We start from the raw sequence: 23,828 nt of genomic DNA, 5'->3' as shown, positions 1-23,828 counted from the left end.
AGACCTGCCAAAAAAAGATGGCAACCGTATTGCTGATCCGTAGATCAAAATATAGGCACATGTACATAGCCACATTTGGCAGGGGTGGACAGTCTTGAGAGGTGTTCCTGCTTTTCTTAGAATGAATAAAAGGTGCAATGAACAAGCCACTTAAATACTGGATGGTTGAATTTTTAGGAGATCATTATGACAAGGAAAGAGACAGGAAGGCAAAATAAGACTGAATATGTAGGACTGGACCGCATGACCTGTGACTCTCCAAACTAAATGCAGTCCACTAGCCATGGGTGGCAGCCCATTAAGGACTGAATAAACCTCCTGTTTTTGTGGCCTGCTTGGACCTGCAAACAGTGGGGTTGCCAAGAACCTGAGAGACCATAAAATATGTCCCATTGGCTGTGCTTAGTTTATGGGGCCTCACGTTGTACCCCATAATCAGATATCAGAGTCCATCTTCAAATACCAGAAAGTGTTAGTGGTTCCTGAAACATTCCTTACATTGCCAAAGCATTCCATGCATTACTGAAGCATGCCTTGAGTTGCAATTATTTTGTTGTTGTTTATGAAGAGCGATCATTTTTATACAAAATGATCCTTTATGGTTGTGTCAATTTAATAACATTCTGGGAAAAAATTAAAGATTTGGGCGGGGGGGGGGGGGAGAAAACAAATGCATCCTAAATTGAAGCGGGGGGAGGGAGATTAGAATGTGACATAACTGTCTATACAGCATGTATTATTTTGTTTCTCAAAGCTTCAAAAGAACGCCCTCTTCCATGATGTCAACTGAATATGTGCAGCCATCACATGATGCCTCAGAAGACAGACTGGATGGGCAAGATACTCACTGTAACCACTTAGGTCAGTCTTACGGAGGTGATGTCAGTGCCTGCTGTTAGAGAAAGGTCTTCTTTGCATCATTAAGCACTGTCCGTTGCCATCCCATCCCCCACACACCCCTCAGCAGAACAACTGCTCCTCATGAAACCTGATAGACTGTGCCTTCTGGTGATGCATCTGATGCCAGATGGAGAAGCTATGGGTGGGGCTGCGTAGATTTCTTTCTTTCTTTCTTTCTTTCTTTCTTTCTTTCTTTCTTTCTTTCTTTCTTTCTTTCTGCTGGGCTCAGCATATAAATATTAGCCAAAGCTGTAGCAGTGAATTAATTAAAGAAGAGATAGAAGAAAACAACACTGAGCTTAAATCCTTTCTCCTTTAATATGGCCATCCACAAGGTTTTCCAGACAAAAAATTACATAACAATGTCTAGAGAATTTTAAACTTTACTGCAAACCTTTTGAAATCTGAATTTCCTTCTGCTTCACCAGGAGACATTTAGACTTTGCCAACTATGCCCTTCCCACACCTCACACTTGCTCATGTTTCAGAATCTTTAATTTACCTCAGCATTGTAAAGAGCTCTGACTTCACAAACCGGACACAAATGTTTGTGGGATATGCTCTTATGACTAACATGGTAGTGAGAAGCAAAATGATTTCAGCAATCCCCAAAAATCCAATTTGCCAAACTTATTTTGGCCCGCCATTCAAACCCACATTGGGCTCTGCCCACACTGCTTTTGTCCTTTTGCACTGTGCTGTGAATGGCATAAAAATCAGCTTGTGGGATGAAAAGTGGTTATGTGATTTGCCTCCTAAGAAACCTGAGTTCATATACACCTTAACCTGAGATAGATTTATTTATTTATTTATTTATTTATTTATTTATTACTTTTCTAATCCACCCAGTAATCAATGTTCTCTGAGTGAGTTACAAACAGTTAAAAGTCTAAAATGCAGTGGAAACAGTTAAAAATATAAAATACACTACAAAAATTTAAAATAATGTAATACAGTACAAAAGAACAAACAGCACAGGAATCGATAAAACAGCCATATAAATCTAGAACTAGGCCTCTAAAATCCCTGGGAGAAAAGAAAGGCCTTTGCCGGGCACCAAAAAGATAACAACGTAAGTGTCAGGCAGGCAATCCTTTTTGGGGAGTTCCTTCCATAAGTGGGACGCCACAACTGAGAAGGCTCTCTCTCTCTTGTAGCCACCCATCTAGCTTCCTTTGGTGGGAGCACCCAGAGGAGGGTCTCCAAAGATGACCTTAGGGTCTGAGCAGGTACATATGTAGGGATGTACGAAAGTCACTTACCTTTTCACGGATTCTGTTCATGGCTAGGGATGTACGAAAGTCACTTACCTGGTCCCGCAGCTTGCTTCGCGGTGGGGGAAGGTGCTTCGGTTCTCCCCCCGAAGTTCAGGCCGGGGGGGCAGGTGCCCCGCCTCGCCCAGCTGAAATTCAGGCCAGGGGGGAGGCGCCCCACCTTGCCCGGCCGAAATTCAGGCCGGGGGGGAGGCGCCCCACCTCGCCCGGCCGAAATTCAGGCCGGGGGGGAGGCGCCCCACCTCGCCCGGCCGAAATTCAGGCCGGGGAGAAGCGCCCCGTGTCCCCGGCCGTGAAATAAAAAAGAAAATGTAAAAAACCCACACACACACCTGTGATAGGCTACGTAACGATTTACGTAGCCTATCACGGCTAGATTTCCAAAGTCAGCCATGATAGGCTACGTAAATCATTACGTAGCCTATCACGGGTGACTTTGGAAATCTAGCCATGATAGGCTACGTAAATCATTAAGTAGCCTATCACGTGTTGTTTTTTTTTACTTTATTTTGTAATGGTGGTGGTGGCAGCCGGTCGGAAGACCAGCCGCCGCCACCGCCGAACCGCCGCCGGGACCCACCGCCGAGAGGGACAATTGAGGTAGGTAAGTCCCATCCCGGGGGGGTGGGGGGGCGGAGAATTTCACCGCCAATGTTGGGGGGCCGAATGCGTTGGCATTCGGCATCCCCGAGATTCGTGGAGAAATTCTCCGCCATCCCTATTCATGGCGGATTTCCGGCCGCGGTGGGCTCTGGGGGGGGGGGAAATGCGTACGCAAATGGCGGTGGCTATGGCCGCCACCATTTGCGTTCCTTATTTTTCACCGTCTTAGTCTATGTAAATATTTACGTAGACTAAGACGATGAAAAGAAAGGGGAACGCAAATAGCATATTGGGCGTTATTTGCATTCCTCTTTCTTGTCTTCATCTTAGTCTACATAAATATTTTTGTAGACTAAGATGGCGAAAAATAAGGAAGGCAAATGGTGGTGGCCGTAGCCGTCGCCATTTGCGTATGCGTTTTTTTTTTTTTTTACCCAGACATGATAGGCTACGTAAGTCTTGACATAGCCTATCACGTCTATGGGGGGGGGGGAGAAAAAAACACAGACTGCAAATGGCAGCAGCTGGTCAGAAGACCAGCCGCCGTCACCGCCGAAGCTGCCACTGGAGCTGCTGCCATCCGAAACATCCGCCCCAGGTAAGTTTCTTCCTGGGGGGGATCCGCGGGGGGCGGGGGGTGGCAGGCCATTCCGCGATGGATTTCTGTCGTGGAATTCTCTGACATCCCTATATATATACCTCTTCACCAAGGTTGGCCGTAGAATCCCTGTCCAAATGTCTGGAGACGGTGAGTGGCTGGATGGGGAGGAATAAGCTGAAGCTCAACCCTGACAAGACCGAGGTACTTTTGGTGGGAGACAAGAGGAGGCTGGGGGATGTTGACCTGGTGTTGAATGGGGTACAGCTACCCTTGAAAGACCAGGTCCGCAGCCTGGGGGTCATTTTGGACTCCCAGCTGTCCATGGAGGCTCAGGTGTCAGCTGTGAGCCGGACAGCGCTGTATCAACTCCATCTGATACGGCGGCTGCGCCCCTACCTTCCCGACCATCTGCTCCCATCGGTAGTACATGCCCTGGTCTCCTCTCGTTTAGACTACTGTAATGCGCTCTACGTGGGGTTACCCTTGAAGACGGTTCGGAAACTGCAGCTGGTACAGAACGCGGCGGCTCGCCTGATTAAAGGCAGCCGCCGGCGAGATCACATCACTCCAGTGCTGAAGGAGTTGCACTGGTTACCAGTTGTTTTCCGGGCCAAATTCAAGGTGTTGGTTTTGACCTTTAAAACCCTATATGGTTCCGGCCCAGCCTATCTTAAGGAGCGCCTCCAGCAACACCAAACAGGCTGCTTAACAAGATCAGCCTCGGATGGCCTTCTCTCTGTCCCATCAGCCAGGACAGCTAGACTGGTGGGGACGAGGGAGAGGGCCTTCTCTGTGGTGGCCCCCACTCTGTGGAACTCCCTCCCTAGGGAACTCCGTCATGCCCCCTCTTTAATGAGCTTCCGTCGTGCATTAAAAACGTGGTTGTTCAGGCAGGCATTTGGGGTGGGTTAGGGTATTTTTTTAAAAAAAAATTTATGGTAAAATTTTATTGTTTTAAATTGTTTATGGTGGGTTGTACATCGCCCAGAGTGGCTGGGTGACCAGTCAGATGGGCGATTAATAAATTTAATAAATAAATAAATAAATAAATATATGGGAAGAGATGTTAGATACTATACTGTTAGATATATGTATAGATGTCTATATGTTAGATATCTATACTGTTAGATACTGGTCCCAAGCCATTTAGGGCTTTAAAGAACAACACCAACACTTTGAATTTGGCTCAGAAACAGATATGTTAGATTTTCACCTACCACATAATAAGAAGTGTAGTTTCTTAGTAACCCCACCCCTGCATTTGCTAGTGTTCTGAATTAACTTATCCACCACCACCCTCTGCTGACTTGTACCCTGAACTTTTTCTGTGTTCTCTTGAATCCTTGACTGTGATTGTTCTTAAGCTATATTTTCAGGGAACTGCAAACCTTGTGAGAAAGTTGCTGCCTAAAGTCAAATTTTATGTGATGGTTTTGATAATTATGTCTCCTTTTTAAAAATGCAGATGATCTTTCTGAACAGTTGCTTAAAAGCTGTGAACTCAAAAAGATACCAAAACAGGGGAAAACTCTTCAAGTGTCTCAGAAAACTGAGCTGGAACAAAAAAAACCGAAGAGGAAAGATACACCAGCAATACATACCCCACCACCAATGGCAGGTTAGCAGTATTGATACTGTCACTTAGCTACTGCACATGGAACCACTGATACGTGCATAGGGATGTACGAAAGTCACTTACCTTTTCAATGGGGTGATTCGCGGTGGGGGAGAGGCACTCCGCACCTCCCCCCGAAATCCTAACCTGGCCGGCTCTGCTCTGCGGCAATTCCACAGAGCCACCAGCTGGGTGCATTCGCAGGTGCCAAGTGGAGCCTGCAGACGCAAATGGCGGTGGCTATGGCGGCCGCCATTTGCGTTCCTGTTTTTTGGCTGTGATAGCCAAAATATTACGTAGCCTATCACGGCCTCTGCAGGAACGCAAATGGCGGCCGCCCTAGCCGCTGCCATTTGCATTTCCCTTTTTACGTAAATATTTACGTAGCCTATCACGGTGAAAGATGGGCACAAATGGCGACCGCTACGCCATTTGCTCCCCTGGTGTTTTTTTTGCTGTGATAGGCTACGTAAATATTTATGTAGCCTATCACGGCAAAAAAAACACCAAGGGCGCAAATGGCGTAGCGGTCGCCATTTGTGCCCATCTTTCACTGTGATAGGCTACGTAAATATTTACGTAAAAAGGGAAATGCAAATGGCAGCGGCTAGGGCGGCCGCCATTTGCGTTCCTGCAGAGGCCGTGATAGGCTACGTAAATATTTACGTAGCCTATCATGGCAAAAAAAAACCAGGGGCACAAATGGCGTAGCGGCCATTTGTGCCCGTCTTTTGCCATGATAGGCTACGTAAATATTTACATAGCCTATCACGGCCTCTGCAGGAACGCAAATGGCGTCCCTGCATTAGCTGTGATAGGCTACATAAGTATTTATGTAGCCTATCACGGCAAAAATAGGGACGCGAATGGCAGCCGCAGACGTGGCCGTCATTCGCAAAGCAGTGCGAACGGCACCAGGTAAGTGTCCTGTTTCGCGCACCTGTCGCGGGCTGGTGGGGCGGGGGGCTTCGTTCCGCCACGGATTTCGGGGGGCCAAATGCACTGGCATTCGGCCTCACTGAGATCCGTGGCGGAATTCTCTGATATCCCTATACGTGCATGGACCTCACATTGAGTAACAGCATATCTTCTGCTATTGCTTCCACAATCTTTCTATAGTGCTATGTAAGATGCAGACAAAAAAGGCTGTATCTTACATATTGCAATGATAGCAGGCATCTAGGATTTATACCAGGCCTCTGACTGATCCAGAAGCTTCAAGCTGGCTGCCAACTGTAGAAGCTGATGCTGTGGAGGCTTATTGCTTTGTATTGCAATACAGGGCTCTGAAGCCTTATCATATGCAATGCCAGGCCACTTGCTAGACCGGGTCCCATGCTCAGATCTAGAGATTCCCATCCAAGCCACAGAGGTCCTGCTTCTATATTTTCAATCCTGATAAGCTGTTCTACGTTATTGTTACATTTCTACAGTATGTTGTTCATCATGGTATTCTTGAGGTGGGGGCAGGTTAAGACTTCTACCTCAAGGGCACAACTTTCAACAGACTCACACCTGGCATGGTCCTGTTGGTTTTAACAGGACTAGCACATGGCACTCTCAGGGGCAGGGCCCACCACTGAGGCATGGCCTGAGTCCTCTTTTTTAAAAGCAGCTGGGTCTGGCAGCCACCATTTTAATTTCCCACAATGACCCTGAGGTAATGTTGCTTCGGGGCATTGTGGTTAAATGAAATGGCATTTCCCCACCACTTCACACTATTCAGAGTGCTGTTTCTGCCTGTCACCACCACCACCACCACCAGGTGAGTCTGCTGGGGCCCACCAAGGTAGGCGCTTGCAAGAAGGCACCTGTGCTGGAGCCTCCTCAAGCCTGCATCCAGCAGTCTTTTTGATGAGACTTTATAGCTGCTGTGGTCTTGTGATTATCTGCTCTATATGCCACACCCCTAAAGGCCCTGCCTAATGTGAATGCACAGCAGTATGTGTAAATGCTGTTTTGCCAACAGTGAAGAAACTCAAGCTCAATCCAGTCCTCCATAGGTCCCAATCTAGCCCTCCAGGATTCCCCAGAAGGATGTACCCCCTTTCCCCCATCATTTATTTGGTAGTTTCCCATCTTTGGTGCAGTTTTTCTCCCATTCTAAAAGGTTGAAATGCCTCTCCTAAGGCTTGGTAACAGGCAGTAAGAGCTTTAATTATAATATGCCAGTATTGTTGGAGTTTTATTTTGTTTTTTGCCCAGCCCCTTTTACTTTAGCACCACCCACTACTGGAATGTGGCCCCCAAGAGTGGCTCTGAAACAGAATTGAGCCCTCCAGCTGAAGGAGGTTCCACACCCCTGCTATATGAGGTATCATGTGACTGGTTTTGCTGCATGTTGGCCTGAGAGCCCTGCACTATGTTAGGGAACTTAAGAAGGGTAGAAGGGATGGGGTGTGTTACACCATAAAATTCAATACACTTTAAATGAAAGAAAAAAAGAAAAGCCACCCAGGCCTAGTGTCATTACATCCTAGGGATGTACGAAAGTCACTTACCTTTTTGACGGGGTGATTCGCGGTGGGGGGGAGGCACACCGCACCTCCCCCCGAAATCCTAACCCGGCTGGCTCCGCTCCACAGCAACTCCACGGAGCCACCAGCGCTGAGTAGAGCCTGCGGACGCAAATGGCAGTGGCTACGGTGGCCGCCATTTGCATTCCCTTTTTTTGTCATGATAGGTAATAGGCTAACACATCCCTGCATTAGCCATGATAGGCTATGTAAGTATTTACGTAGCCTATCACGGCAAAAATAGGGAAGCGAATGGCAGACGCAGACGCAGACGCCATTCGTAAAGCATCGCGAACGGCACCAGGTAAGTGTCCCATTTCACGCACCTTTCGTGGGGTGGCGGGGTGGGGGGCTTCGTTCTGCCACAGATTTCGGGGGGCTGAATGCACTGGCATTTGGTCTCACCGAGATCCGTGGCGGAATTCTCTGACATCCCTATTACATCCCTACTTTTATTTCTAACACAATCTTTTTTTAAAAAAATAGAAGCTGCGCTGGACTAGAGATGTGGGGTGGGGGTATTTCTTCTGTAGGATTTTTGCTGGTCATTGCATTACCTCATGCTGATGAAAAGATCCTGATGGTTTACAAAGTCTAACATTGATTGGTTTTTCTATAGGCATCCTTTCGGACCACTTAATTAGGAGGTGTGACCTCTCTGAGAAACCACCAAAAAGTAACACCAGTCTAACATTTCAAAAAACAGAACAAGAACAGAAAAAACCCAGAAGAAAAAATACACCCGCAATAACTACACCACCTGTACTTACAGGTAAGGGAAATGTAAAAGAGAATAGTAAAAGGCATTTAAAATACCATTAGGGATGGTGTAGGTGCTCGATTCCATCCAGGAATCTGGCAGAGCCTCCCGCCTGCACGCACCTCCAAGCCCTGCTCACCGAGCCCCTGCTTGCCCTCTGCCCATTTTCAGCAGGTAGCCCACACTCACCCCGGCGGCCTCATCGAGGTCCGTGGTCACCATTTTTAAAAAAATAAAATGGCGATTGCAAAAATGCACATATTTGCATATGCACAAATTGTGCATTTTTGCAAGCCCGCATATTCACATATATGCACATTTGCACATTTTTGCAATCGCCATTTTATTTTTCAAAAAATGGTGATCGCAGAGCTCCACGAGGCCACCGGGTGAGTGCAGGCTGCTCGCCAAGTGTGGGAGGGGCTTGAGCATGGTCTGGGGACTGGCGAGTGGGAGCAGGAGCTGGGCGGGTGCCTGGAGAACCCGAACGGGGATGGGTTCGCACATCCCTAAGTACCATTGCATAGGTCTTGAACAGACTGTGTTCTTCGCATTTATGTTTTGTTTTTGTTTTTTGTTTTTTTAATATTGAGAGTGTATGGCCATGTTCACTGTGGCATTCCTTGTTTGATAGGCCAGTAAAACATACAGCCCTCTTAGTGTTAGATAAGACCCTCAGATTATATATATATTTTCTCTTTTCCATTCCTTTCAAACCCATAATTCCTCCCCCTCCCCCCTCTCCTCAGGAGTATGTCCACTAACTATTCTATCTCTTACTTTGCAATTCTTTATCTATATGTCCCCTGGAATGTTCATCCCTCTATGTAGCAAACAAAGGTGTCATTCATTAACAGACTTTCAGTCTAAAAGAAGTGTAATTTTCTTAGGAACACACACAATGTTACTAGTGTTCCAAATGCTGTCCAGCACACACTGGGTTAACTCATTGATCAGCTTTTTAAAAGCCATCTCTTGCTGAGAAAAGTTTCAAAATGGATCAAAAAAAGGCTCCAAAACTAGAAGGAAAACATAAGGAACACTACGTCTATTATGCTTTTATGTCACATAACTGGCAAATTCATCAGCCAATTTTCAAGTGGTTGGCTAAAAGTCACCATCTGGTCTCACACTTCCTAATAAACAAGCTATCCGTTCCGAAACTTAGCACTGGTCAAGCTTAGATGGAGTGCTGTCTTTTTCAGAAGCAGAAAGTATGTTGACATTACTGGTAAGACATGACTTTTTTAGGTTCACTCTGAAAAATCTACAAATAACAGAAACATGTTATATATCCAGCAGATATGGACTGTCAAAAAAGAATCATGTCAAAATAAATTATATTCATTGATGATGATCAAAAGAAAAAGTGCCATAAGCACAGTCAAAGTTGTTTCATTATTGGGTATGGAAGGTAAAAAGGGGTCCTGATTTACATAAGGTTTGCTGAATCACTGCCATTTTCTATAAACAGAATACATGGCTTACTTGTAGTTCTCCAAATGGAGTTCTACATTTTCCATATCAGGGCCACCACCAAGTTTGACAGGGCCCTGACCAAGATGCTCCACAGTACTGATGCCTCCACCCCAGCTTAGCAGGGATAGATGGGGATGGTGGCAGGCAGCAGAGGAGACGGGAGGTCAGTGGAGGCTGGTGGCTCCAATTCTAGGTTCCAACCAGAACCAGCTAAAGGATCTCTCCAAGGTGCTGAACCCTATATCTAAAATGGGTTTGCGACCTTGGATAGCTCCTTTAGGGTTCTGGCTGGTTCTGACTGAAACCCAAAATGGAATCACAGCCCCACCGAAATCAGAGCCAGCAGCCTCTGCTTCTGGTGGCAGTCCTGAAAGCAGCACTATACCAGTTGGCCAGTATTCCCTCAATCCATCACAGTGCATGAGAGGTGAGCAACTTCCAGGGATTGGGGGGGGCACATCCTACCCCCAGACCCCACCCCCAGGGATCACTCCCCTCCCGCAGTGCTTCTGAAATTGCCACCACTGGTGAATTTGATGTCATGGTGGCAGCAGCAAACGCCCCCGTGATTTGAGAAGGAAATAAGGGACACGGGGAGCCTCCCAAGCAGAACCATGCTCCTGGGAGAGCAATTCTGCTTCCAAGCAAGGCGCATGCTCCCTGTCTGCCTTGTTTTCTTCCGAAATCACTGCTTTCTTGTGGTGAGAGAATGGGCCAGGGGTGACAAATTGCGGCCCACCTGTTACTCACCATTGCTGTAATGAGAAGCAGTAGGCGACGCAACTTCAGCTGTTGTCACCATCGTCTTTCTTACACCAAATGCCTCTGGGCCCCACCCTATTCCCAACATGTACATCCGGGCAGAGCTCAGAAGCACCAGGGATAAGTAAGATAGCGGTGGCTGTAGCTGTCTGACCCTCACCATGGCAGGTGTTATCAACAGGGCTGGTCTACTATGACTCTTGGTAGTGAATAGGTTGCTAACCACTGGTTTAGATGTCAATTTTATTTTGACATGAAAAAGAGGATGGGCTGGGTCTAATGACAAAACCACTTCGAGCACAATCCTATGCATGTTTAGACAGAGAAAAGTCCCACAACTCCCAGCATTTCCCAGCCAGCCATGCTTCCTGGGAAAAAAACTTGTAGGGCTTTATTTTTCTGTGTAAGCATGTGTTGTATTTTTCCCTAAGTCCTACAACTGGCTGGGGCATGCTGGAAGTTGTAGGAACTTTCTCTGTCTAAACATGAATAGGATTGCAGCCTTAGGGATTCAAATGATTACTTTGAGTTATACGTGAGATGGTGAAGCGAATGTGTTGACATTTTTTATGGCTTGGTTACTTGTCTTAGAGAGATCTGACACATTTGACAGTCACTGCTATAACAATATGAAAAAAAAACTATTAGATTCAGGCTGCATACCACATCCTGAAAAGAATGTTGAAAGGTGAGTTGACTTGAACATGATGAACCAGAGCCACAATCACAACACTAGTCAACACATTTACAAGATCAGTTACCATCCTGAAACAGAGAGGTCGTGGTCACATGACCACCCCAAAATGATCATGTCAATCGGCCCTCAGTGTGGCTCAGAACTATTTATACTTCTTTGATATTTGGTTAACCACCATGTTGGGCAGGCGTGAGTGTGAGGAAGAGAATGACTAAATGAGCTCTTGTAGAAAGTTTGGCCAAATAAAATCTCAGTTTTCCATTCCTCCACCTGAGTAGCCTCCACCTGGTTATTTGCTGCAAATACAAATCAAAGTGTCTTTTCAGTCACTTGTTCCTAATATTTATTTTCAGCTTGGCTCTTGTGTGCAGTGCTAACCAAATGGGCAAACTTAATGACTCTTTTCTTATTTTCTCTGTAGCTCAATATATGCTACGTATTTTCTTCCTCTCAAACAGCTGCCAAAGACATAGGAAGCAGGCTGTCTCCCAACCCTAGCAAACCAACACTAGTTATTTTGGTTGTTATATCACTTAATTAATAGTTCTGTGAACATAACTGTCTACCCAAATGGTTTTCCTCATAAAAGAGCTGAAAATGGCAGACCATGGTGAAGTCTTCTCATTCAAGACAAATCCTCTGATCCTTTTTGGTGCATCTTTTTAAAGGTATCTTCAGGAAATAATTCAAAGTATATGTAAAAATATACATGATGCAAATGATTTAAATCAATGGGTTGGATTCAGACTCAGTCATGCTTAGAGTAGATCCACTGAAATCAATGGGGCAAGTACGTCTTGACTAAATCTGGATCCAACCCAATATTTAAACATGAGGCCAGTTAAGGGAGCATGTGAATCCCATGTTCCAAGAATGGCACTGGCTCCCAGTTTGTTTCTAGGCAAAAATTCAAAGTACTGGTAAAGGCCTATAATGTCCTGAACAGCTTGGGACTAGGGAACCTGAAGGACCTTCTCTTGCACTTGAGACCCTTCTTTTATTCTCAATATATGAGGTACATTTGGCAGGGACACAAGAGGGCGCTTTGATTACGGAGAACTGCCGAGTCGTCTCTCTGATGACCTGTTTCCTGGCAAAGACTTTTTTTATTTAGACAGGCCTTTCACCTATTCAGCTTATGTGCTTTTTTTTTTTTAATGTACAGCTTCTCTTAACAAGTCTGAATGTGGCCAGTGTTTGGAGTTCTATCGCTGACTGTTTTGATTCTTAATAGTTTTTATCTCCTCCTCTCCCCAACCCCCCTACTGATGCAGTTTGTAAATGTTTTATTGTGTTTTTATCATCATTGTAACTAAGCACTTTGGTGGAATATACCTTGAAATAATAAATTATACACACACACACACACACACATACACCATACATAGGTCATCGCTTTTTCTCTCTTCAAAACCCTTAGGGTGCAATTCTATACATAGTTGCTATGGGGTAAGCCCCACCGAACACTGTAGGACTTACTTCGGAGTAAATATGCATAGAATTGCGGTGTTAATAGTCACATGCTTTCCCACAGAGTATTTTGGATGAAGTCAGCATTGATGTAGCTGATGGCAGCATTGATGCTTCTTCACATGGAACTTTTATCCTGCTATTGAGATTGCTCACTCACAGAGGTTTGCGGGCCCTTTAGATGACAAAGATGTGAGATAATGAACTATCAAATTACTCCGCTTGTGTTCTTCCTGAGTTTTCTCTGTGAAAAAGGAAAGGCCACAAGAAGAGGAGCAAGATCAATGAAACATATGGAAGACTCAGAGAAGGGGGAGAAGGAGGGGAAAGAGGAGGGGGGAAAGGAAGCACGTGTAAAAAGAGTCTGTTGTGAACCTGCAAAACAGAAAAAGAAAGCCCTGTTTTAAATGCAGGATTTTAGGCTGGTGTAGAGATATTCCTGTGTGACACACCGGCAGCAGTGTACTGTAGATGACTCATTAGAATGAATGGTGCATGTCATGACTAACTGTGACATTCCTGCTAGCAACAAGGTCAAGGGTGCGTAACTTGTGGCCCACCAGCTGTTGGGAGATGCTGGGAGTTGTAATCCAACACATCTTGGGGTGGGCAGAAGGTTGGGGAAGGCTGGTATAATGAATTATTTAATGTAAGTATATATTGTTATTGGTACCAGATACTGTTAAATGACCTACTGGTATATCTTGCACTTATTTAAATGTTGATATGTCTTAAATGAAGTGTAACTGAATTAATATTGGATGGTAATGCATTATAATTATGGCTATTGTATTTGTTTGCTATGTGAACCGATTTGAGCACAATGTATTGTGGAAAATGCAGTATACAAATATATTAAGAGCACAATCCTATGCATGTTTAGACGGAAGAAAGTCCTACAACTCCCAGCATTCCCTAGCCAGCCATGCTTTCTGGGAAAAAAGTTGCAGGGCTTCTTTTCTGTCTAAACATGTGCTGGATTTTTCCCCAAGTCCTACAACTCCCATGCTGGGAGTTGTAGGACCTTTTTCTGTCCAAACATGCATAGGATTGCACTCTTAAGACTATGACTTCTGACCTCTCACTCTGAGAAGTAATGCCTTCCTCTGGAGATCCGGAGAATTAGGTTAAGCACCTTGACATTTTAGGTTGACCTCTGCCAGAAAGTCTGATTTCAAAACAGAGATTAGTCATAAAAGTGAAGGCCATTTTATGTGTCACAGGTCCACTAGATGCAATGGCAGCCCATATGTAAATAGTAGCTCGCCTTGTGAAGCAGGCTCTTTATGCCTCGCTGCAAACCATCTTTTCTGCATATTTGTGCAAGGCACTGGCCTGATCAGCATGATAAGCTGCAGCACACAGAAGGGTTGTCACATGCTAATAGTGTGAAGGTTATCACAGCCATTATCGCAGAATCACAAGACCATCTAGTCCAACCCCCTGCTCAGTGTAGGAAGCCTGATTCCCAGGCAGTTGCCTATCCAAGTACTAATCAAGGCTGACCCTGCTTAGCTTCCGAGATCAGGCGAGATTGTTTGTGTACATGAGCCTCAGTGTCCCGCTGCAGGCTGTAGCTTTGGCCTTCCAGGACTTCATTATTTGTATGATTTTTACAGTGCAATCCTATACATATCTACTCAGAAGCTAGTCCCGCTTCGTTCAATGGGGCTTACTCTTGGGTAAGTGGATATAGGGCTGCAGCATTAATCGTGTGTATTTAGCTGTAATATGAAAGGAGGTATTTATTTCATAGAAAGTATCATAGAATCATAGGGTTGGAAGGGGCCTACAAGACCATCGAGTCCAACCCCCTGCTCAATGCAGGAAACTAGGGATGGACGAAAGTCCCTCACCTGTTCTCGAAGCTTGATTCGTGGTGTGGGGGAGGCGCTTCGGTTCTCCCCCCGAAGTTCAGGTGAGGGGGGGGAGGTGCCCCGCTTCGCCCAGCCGAAATTCAGGCCGGGGGGGAGGCGCCCCATCCCTCACTGGCGAAATTCAGGCCGGGTAGGAGCGCCCCGTCTACCCGGCCGCGAAAATAAAAGTAAAAAAAACACACACACGCACCCGTGATAGGCTACGTAACGATTTACGTAGCCTATCATGGCTAGATTTCCAAAGTCAGTCATGATAGGCTATGTAAATCGTCACGTAGCCTATCATGGGTGACTTTGAAGAAAAAAAAAGCGCGTACGCAAATGGCGGCTCCCATGGGGACTGCCATTTGTGTTCCTTATTTTGACACGTCTAGTCTACGTAAAGATTTACGTAGACTATGGCGAAAATAAGGGAACTCTATTTGCGTTGCCCTTATTTTCGCCATAGTCTACGTAAATGTTTACGTAGACTAGACGTGCCAAAATAAGGAACGCAAATGGCGGCGCGCATGGGCCGCCGCCATTTGCGTATGCATTTTTTTTTTTCCAAAGTCACCCGTAATAGACTACGTGACGATTTACGTAGCCTATCACGGCTGACTTTGGAAATCTAGCCGTGATAGGCTACGAAAATCGTTACGTAGCCTATCACGGGTGTGTGTGTTTTTTTTTACTTTACTTTTTCTTTTTGCAATGGCGGTGGTGGCAGCCGGTCGGGAGACCGGCCGCTGCCCCCGCCCCCGATGAAACGCCACCGAACCGCCGCCGGGACCCGCCGCAGAGAGGGACATTTGGCCACGGTAAGTCCCATCCCGGGGGGGGGGCCCGGCGGAGAATTTCCCCACCAATTTCGGGGGGCTGAATGCGTTGGCATTTGGCCTCCCGGAGATTCGTGGAGAAATTCTCCACCATCCCTACAGGAAACCTGATTCCCAGGCGGTCTCCCATTCAAGTAGGGGTGCACGCAAGTCACTTACCTGGTCTCGCAGCTTGCTTCGCGGTAGGCACTTCGCTGCTCTCCCCGAAGTTCAGGCCGGAGGGGGAGGCTTCCCGCCTCGCCCGGCCGAAATTCAGGCTGGGGAGAAGTGCCCTGTCTCCCCGGCCGCGAACTTCAAAAGAAGAAAAAAAAAACGCCCCTGTGATAGGCTACGTAACGATTAACGTAGCCTATCACGGCTAGATCTGCAAAGTCAGCCGTGATAGGCTACGTTAATTGTCACGTAGCCTATCACGGGTGACTTTGAAAAAAAAAAAAAGCATGTACACAAATGGCGGCCCCCATAGGGAGCTGCCATTCGCGTTCCTTATTTGGTCCCTGTAGTCTACGTAAAGATTTACATAGACTACGGCGAAAATAAGGGCAACGCTATTTGATGATTAACGTAGCCTATCACGGCTGACTTTGCAGATCTAGCCGTGATAGGCTACGTTAATCGTTACGTAGCCTATCACAGGGGCGTTTTGTTTTTTTTTACTTTGCTTGTAATGGCGGCGGCGGCAGCCGGTCAAAAGACCAGCTGCCGCCCCCGCCCCTGACGAAGACCTGCCAAACCGCCGCCAGGACCCGCCGCCGGGAGGGACATTCATGAAAGGTAAGTCCCATCCCAGTGGGGTGGTGGGGGGTGGAGAAGTTCTCCCCGAACAACCTTCGGAGGACCGAATGCGTTGGCACTCGGCCCCCCGAAGTTTCGGGGAGAAATTCTCTCCCATCCCTACATCCAAGTACTAACCAGGGCTGACCCTGCTTAGCTTCTGAGATCAGGTGAGATTGGGTGAATCCATGCCTTCTTTAAGGGATTTAGTACCATAGAAGCATGACCCATATAAGAATCAATCACCCACTAAACATATGTAGCATCAACCAGTGATCCGTCATAAAGAACATCCCTTGCTTTGTGTTTCAACTTTAACACAATCCATTCATTTCGGCCACTGAAGGGTTCTCATTGATGCACTTCTCCTTTGACTGGGATGCAGAGGTGAACAAAGCCATTCTGTGTGACCCTGCTTCATTTCCTTAATCTCCAGACTTTATGAAGCGCTTCATTCTTTGAAGAATTTTTCATAGCAGAAAAGAAGGAAAATGGCAAGGGAAAGGCCTAGTTGAATCAACATAACTACCCTCAGGCTAAAAGCCCACTGACAGGAAGCAGTCGGAGGCTGATTTATTACGGAGCCTTGCTTGGCCTCAGACTGTGAAGTCCCTCAACTAGTGTATAAATAGCTGTACCAGCTTTTTATAAATGAGGAGAATAAATGCTTGTGCAGTTCATTCTCCCTGGTATGTTTTTGTTTGTTTGTTTGTTTGTTTTATTTTTATTTTTTTAAGGGGAGTTAGTCAGCTTAGTGAAACCACAATAATTATTCATTTCTACAGCACTGTAGTATGTCAAATATTTTGCCATCTTTATCATGCCATTATTTACAACAACCCTTTGATGATGTCCGAGCCCTCTGTCTATCCTATTCCCTCTCAGGGTCCAGCCGCAGGGTGGGAAGAGTGCCGGAGGATTTTTGCCTCTCTGTTCTCCAAAATAGCTTTTGGGCCTGAGCCCATCTAACCCTCCCTAATTCCTAGGGCAGGGATGGGAGCTGAGAGGCCTTTGGATCCAGTGGCTCCCTGGCCCCATCCCACCCCCAACACACTCATTTTGTTCCTTCAGAAACTGGGGTAGGGGAGATCCACAGTCAGAGATCTACAGGCCTCTGAGGTTGGAGCTCTGTCTCCGGCCTAAGGGGAGGAGATCCGCCACATCCTATGGTCCCCCAGATGCTGTCTAGGGGCTATATAATTGCTTTCTAGGTAAGTAAATAAATGAGGCCACAATTATTCCCAGTTTTCAGATGGAGGACCCATACTCTTCAGTATTTGACAAAACACAGTAGATACAATTGTTTTACCTTAAGAATGAGAATTACAAGACCAAGACAGAAGTCCATCAAGACAAGCCCTCTCACTGCAATCCAGGCTGCAGTAAGGTGCACTTAAGGCTGTTGTGCAGTGCAATCCTATTCATGTTTACTCAGATTCATGTGGTTAATGGGGCTTCCTCCCAGGAAAGCGTGTATAAGATTGCAACCTAAGCCAATGGGTTCAAGTCTGACTAGCTATGTGCTGGATAGTAGCTTCTGTCTCCAAAAGTAGCTGAAGAAGCTCACAAACAAAATTCATAGAACAGTTTCATTCTTAAGCCAGGCCAGTATTTGAAGATACGTTTATTCTTACTTATAATAGAAAGGAAAGCACACGAAAAGCGCAACATTTTCACCCTCCTTGTAATTGGCAAGTATTCCATGAATTCAATCTTATTATGTGTGCTACCCTTTATTGATGGTGGTGCTTAAAAAATCGTTGAGTGCAGCCAATCACAAGAAAGTCAAGAAAGGCCCCAAAACACTTCATGGAAAATGTTAATGCTGGCCTGTAAATGCATAGATGCCATTTTCAGACTCTGTAACAAACCAGAAGATATTTACGAGAATATCTGTATACACTATACACCTTCTATGTTGTAGGAGGTTAAACCAGGCCATAGGGAAGGGAAGACAGTGGCTTCTAGAATGAGCCACACGTTTTGAGGTTTCCAGGGCTCAGACCAATGTGGGACAACCTTTAGAATAGGAGAGCTTTGCCATCCAAGTAAGTTAAAAAACAAAACAGCCTTTGGAGAGGAAATCCACAGGCAGGAAGAACTGTCTATGGCTGAATACTGCATACATGAGAATACGATGCACTCACAGTGTCCAAGACCTTTAATCCTTAAATAGACAAATATGGGAAGGAAATAAATGCTATAAACATCTATTCACAAATAGGGAAATAAGGTGATTTTCTGGCATCCTAGCCAATGCCAAAGATCATTGCTTTGCTTTGTTAGCCACATAGTGGTTTTAATCAAATCTGCTGAAATTTGTAACTGTTCTTAAGACCTAGAGAAAATAATAAGTAGTTTAAAAACACAAAACATCCAGCCGAACTGGGTAGCCAGATAGCCCTTATTTTGAAGGTCATACATTTCATGAAAACAAAACTTAAATTACATTTGTGAATGCACGTTTAAAAGCTTTCAACAAATAGAAAACCAGCATAGCAGGCAATGGGCAGGGCTAGAACATTTGTTCCTGGTATGCGTTTTTTATTTGCAGGGATGTTTTAGAGCATTCAAAACTGGTACCCCCACTCTCCATCTGAAGTTGTATAATCTGTTCTATCATCTTACCAGTCGTCACCAGGTTCTCAGTTTGTTCTGCAAAAGTTAAGGCCTATCCTCGTTCCCTTCACTAGAGGAGAAAATATGTGAGGAAAGGCACATATCCATCACACACACACACACACACACACACACACACACATTCCAAAACCAGGTTGAGAATAATCCCCTCCTCTCTGACTAGCCTCCCAGCTAAATTTCATGGATTGGAGGCTGCTGGGAAAAAGAAAGCTGAGGGGAAGTGAGAGATCTATAACTGGATTGCCTGGCTTAAAAAAAAAAGAAAGAAAAACAGTTGGTTTCGACCCTCTGATTTTACTCAAAGCAATGGCACCAAGGGAGGAAGTACTTAACTCTTTCCCCTGTACCATTTTCCTGGGAGAAATTTTCTCATGGAAGCTGCTGTTAAACCCATTGGGTATAAAACAGAAACCAGCCTTTTCTCTCATGATACTGGTAACTGCATCCCCCCACCCCACCCGCCCCCATGTGATAATAGCAGTTTGGGAACCTTTTTCAGCCTGGCGGTCGAATTCAGTTCCAAAGAAACTCCCAGGGGCCACATTCCAGCGGTGGATGGGACTGAAGGCAAAAGGGATGGGGCAAAAATACCGGCATGTTTTAGCTAAAGCTCTCACTGCCAGCAACTAAGCCTTAGCAGAGCTATTTCAGCCTTTCTAGAATGGGGGAAAAACCGCACAAAAGCTGAGAAACCACCCAATGATTGGTGGCTGGGAGAAAAGGGGGGCAGGGAAAAGATGGGTGGCCATCAGGGAACCTCAGAGGATCATACTGGGACTGCAGGAGGGCCAGATTTAGCCCTCAAGTTTGAGGATTGGTCTCCACCCCGTCATAAGTGAAAGAGTTAAATACTGCCTCTGCCCCAATCAAAAGCAGAACTCCCTGAAACAACATCTAAGCTTCTTTTAAGCCTCTGATGATGTGTTGAATCTCTTTTGGTGCTGAAAGTTCTGGATCTGCAAATCTGTTTTCAGTGCAATTTCTGGGACCAGAGTGTGACACAGCTCCCTTACCAGCCATCAGACTTCAGTCACTACTAGCAATCTCAGAGTTCATGGCCCTTGTTTGTTCTTATTAATCTGACTTGTCTCCTTTCCCTTGTTGCAGGTATTAAACTAATTAAAGAAGATAAGCAGACCGTGATTGTTGAAGACGAAGAAAAGGAGTCAGACACTTCACCTTTTTAGGTTCCTGTCATATTGCCATATTTTTGTAAATAATTCTGAATGATGGAGTGCTGGCGTTCTTTTTTAAAGTCCATTAAATAACACACACACACACAATCAGAAATATAGCATGTATGCCTTCATATGTACCATATATTCATGCTGAGACATGTTTAATTAAATATGGATTATATGGCCCATGTTCTTCCTATATAAATGTACGCTGAAAAGGAATCAGAGTGTGCCTTCAATGGTTTAGGTAGCTGCTGCAATTAATCAAAAGAAATGCACAGTCTACAGGGTCTCCCCTACCCTTCTCCTCAAACAGCCAGTAAAGTAAAACTTCACAACAGGATTGAATTCTTGTTAGTGGAGTCTGGCACTGACTCTGATTCTGTTAAAACTGAGGTCAAACACCCATCACATGTGTTGATAAATACAAAATGGCCTCCCTGCACACTCTCCTGACTATTCTGTCCCACCCATGAGACACATTCCCCACCAGCCCTCATCCCACTCAGTTTTCCTTCACCATCCCAACACCACCCTCTCCTCACCTTTCTTCCAATAGCATGCATGCCCTCCATCTTGAGGCCATGTATGAGCTTCAATCCAGCCAAGCTCCTCTTTCACTTCAATCACAGATGCTGCAATGTTGGTCAACATTCTGTTGCAGCCTTCTCCTCCCTTTGAGTCAATGCTTGGGGTTGCTTACAGACAGCAGCTATATTTTTGCATATTGTCTATATGATATGCATTTTAGGTTGCCCTGAACTAATTCTAGGTTAATTGCACGCATTGCAAATATTGTCTCATTATCACTTGGGGTACATGAATGTATGAAAATGCAATTCTGAGTCAGCTGTCAGAGGTCACTCTTATCACTGGGTATCACCTAATAATGATAAGCAATCTGGTAGCTGATAATCACGTTTGCTATCATTTAAACTATATCAACTCATATCTTAGTGAGGAAGGAACCTCTATGGGCTATTTAAAATGAGGTTAGGCTGTTAATAACTGGTGAATCAAGCCCATAGTTGTTAATGTTAATCCAAGTAGTTCCTGTTATAGAACAATGTTTGGTTATTATCTTCATTTGTACAAGTGATTTCGTTGCATTTTTGTCATTATCAAATGTAGATTTAATGTAGCACTCAGAATTAGAATTTGATGAGAGCAATCCATCTTAGCAACTTTGAAATTAGAAAATGCAGTGCCATCTGTAAAGAAACTGTCTGCAAGTGACGCGTCTGTAGTATTTGTAGCGCTATATACCATGTAATCTGATAAGGAGACAGTAGAATATGAATTATTTGTGTAGATTATTCTTCTAATCTTTGACCTTCTTTTTGGATAAGCAGAAACTTCTTTTCTGTTTTGGTTTTTGGTTTTATGTTAGCTTTTCCAGTTCATGTTCTGTACTCCTCTCAAGCTTGAATTGTGTGGTCTTTCAGTGCTGTTTGGAAATCCAAAGATTGACTATTACTAAAAATCAACAAATGACTATACATTTTTGTTCTTTGAAAAAAATTAATTAAATTTGCTGGCAAAGTAGCCCCATGTGAGGGGATGAAATCCTTGGGAGAACTGAATGAAATTTTCAGGCATAGTTGCCTCTTCTAGGGGTATCAACACTGCCAGTTTCTACTGAATAGGTGCAGGGGTTTTTGTGAACGAGCAGCTTTTACAGATGGGGGGGTTACCAAAGATGCACTTATCCCCCTGTGTTCTGAATATGGCATACAGCACAGAGGTGACCCTAAGAAAACTGCAAAAATAAATTAAAAGAATAGGTGCAGTGGTCTTACTGGAAGGGAGCTCTGCAAATTTGGGGGTGGAGTGGAAGTGATTTATTTTCCCCTCCCCAATCTGTGGGCTTTTAAAACTGTGTTTTGTTTGTTTAGTAGCAGTTGTATGAAAATCGCATGCATCACAGAGGTGTCCCTGCAAAACAAACCTTTAAAATATCAGAAGGGTAGGTGCAGGGGCTAGGGAGTTATGATGAATGAAAAACTGTTAAAGGTTTTTTCTGTTTTTGTTTTCTGGTTGATTGGCACCAACGTCACAGAATGTGCAATAGGAAAAGATGAGATTATTGATTTTTGCAGACACAGGGTTGGATCCAGAATCTGCCTTCCCTTGATGGAAGGGCTCCACTCATGGAAGGTACCTCTGCCCAATTTTGGGAGGTCCCCAATTCTCCTGTGCCACAGCTCTTCCCATTCATCAGGGTCCCCCAACCCTCTGTGTAGCAGTTCCAGGAGGCTGGAGGAGCTCTTATGGGGAAGAGGGGGGCAGGGAAGTCTGCTTCCACCAACATGCCTAAATCTGGATCCAAGCTACATTATCTGAGTTTCTGGGTTCCTCCTGCAGCTTTGGGGGAGTTCAGATTTGGATTCGGTCTGATTCAGAGGATGCAGACATCTGCTGAATCTTTCCAAATCAGCCCAATTTGGTTTGAGTTGGCTGAAGCGGAAGCAGACCCCTACTATGTTTTTAGATTTATTAGTTCTAATTTGCCATTGGGAGAGGCAACTAAATTTAAAATATAGAGATGGAATATAATTAAAGCGACTGACATGATTTCCACACTTTAAATGCTACCACTCCCCATAACCAATATTTTAAAAAATGTTTAACTGGATTTAAAAAATCAAGATGAGGTATTTGTATACAGTTTCTTAATGTGCAGATTTGGATTTATAAAAAAAACAACACATCAGGGTGGAACAGAAGAAGTAGGAATGGGAACCCTGAGATACATGGGGTTTCAAAATATTATTGAAATGCATGGTGGGCTGACTATAGTGAGACATTCTGCTTCCTTAAGTGCTAGAAAGCTCATCAAAATCCCTGCTGGTCTTTTTGAAGTCTATACTAGAAATAGTCTGCATGTTTCAAGGGGGTTTTTTTTGTTTCTTTTTTCTTTTCTTTTTTTGCAACAATGAGGCCTGGTAACAGGATTTTGAAACTAAATGAATGGTGAGATTCTCAGAGTACTATAAAGCCATCAGTTTGTTTTCATGAATACAACATGATCTCAGCCATGTATATTTCTGGAAGCCAAATTTATGAAGACTCTGTTGGCAGATTGAATGGTATTTGCACCATAGTTACTCTACAATAAATAATTTGTTGTGTTTGCTTAAAGAGCTTCTAGTTCCTGTCAATCAACTTTCCTTCTCCATGCAAGTAAATCTGTCAATTCTTTCTTCCATGGTAGTCCAGCAAAGAGTTTGCTGATTACTTGTGCTTAAATGGGCTTCTGTTCTTCAAGTTGGTTTCTTCAAGATGAACACTGCAGAACGCTGGTAAAGTGCTGTGGAGATATTATGGAGTGACCATGATTGTATTATGCCTGGAATTCCAGTGTTAATCTAGAGGTGTTCCTAAACAGCTACATATACTATAATAAATGTCTTGCATTTAGTAAATTCGATGGTCATTGTTTCATGGACTCTGGTTAAAATGTGCAAATCAAGCATATTATTCAACAGAATATCTAAGTAGCCAGATTCATTGAACTCTCTTTTGCTCTCCTCTCCTCATCTGGTATGGTGTCTCCACTGCTCATTATTTTACAAAGCTATGTGTAGATTCAGCCTCAGAGAGATTTAAGGCCCATGTTCGTGTTCATATTTAATATTTTTGTTTGTGGGCAATTCAAAACATTTTGAATGTGTATGATCATTTCAGCACTATGTGGGTTGTGAAATAAACCTTTATGGCGCATAAAATTAAATAGCAACTTGAGCAAACACAATTGTGTATTCCTGTACAAGCACTAGATGGCAGCGTTGTATCACTAAGATGAACAGCAGTACCTGCAATTAATTTGGCTGCCTAAGAGATATTTTCCATATTCCAATATGA

The 23,828-nt window shown here is 44.6% G+C and overlaps 1 protein-coding gene across 1 annotated transcript; it reads left to right on the top strand.

Annotated features, from left to right (window-relative positions):
• The first annotated feature begins 696 nt into the window (after positions 1-696).
• PPP1R17 (protein phosphatase 1 regulatory subunit 17) lies at positions 697-23,391 on the top strand. The gene is made up of 4 exons (XM_084860405.1): positions 697-861; positions 4,844-4,996; positions 8,129-8,281; positions 19,894-23,391. Exons 1-4 carry the CDS (start codon positions 732-734, stop codon positions 19,971-19,973), a joined length of 516 nt encoding a protein of 171 aa, XP_084716531.1. The 5' UTR covers positions 697-731; the 3' UTR covers positions 19,974-23,391.
• Positions 23,392-23,828: the final 437 nt, after the last annotated feature.

The sequence above is a fragment of the Heloderma suspectum genome, chromosome 5 (genome assembly GCF_057233095.1).
Source record: "Heloderma suspectum isolate Gila_16-S chromosome 5, 16-S_ref, whole genome shotgun sequence".
Taxonomy (NCBI): Eukaryota; Metazoa; Chordata; class Lepidosauria; order Squamata; family Helodermatidae; genus Heloderma; species Heloderma suspectum.
The sequence above is the reverse complement of the archived record's forward strand: the minus strand, read 5'-3'. Positions and strand labels throughout refer to the sequence as shown.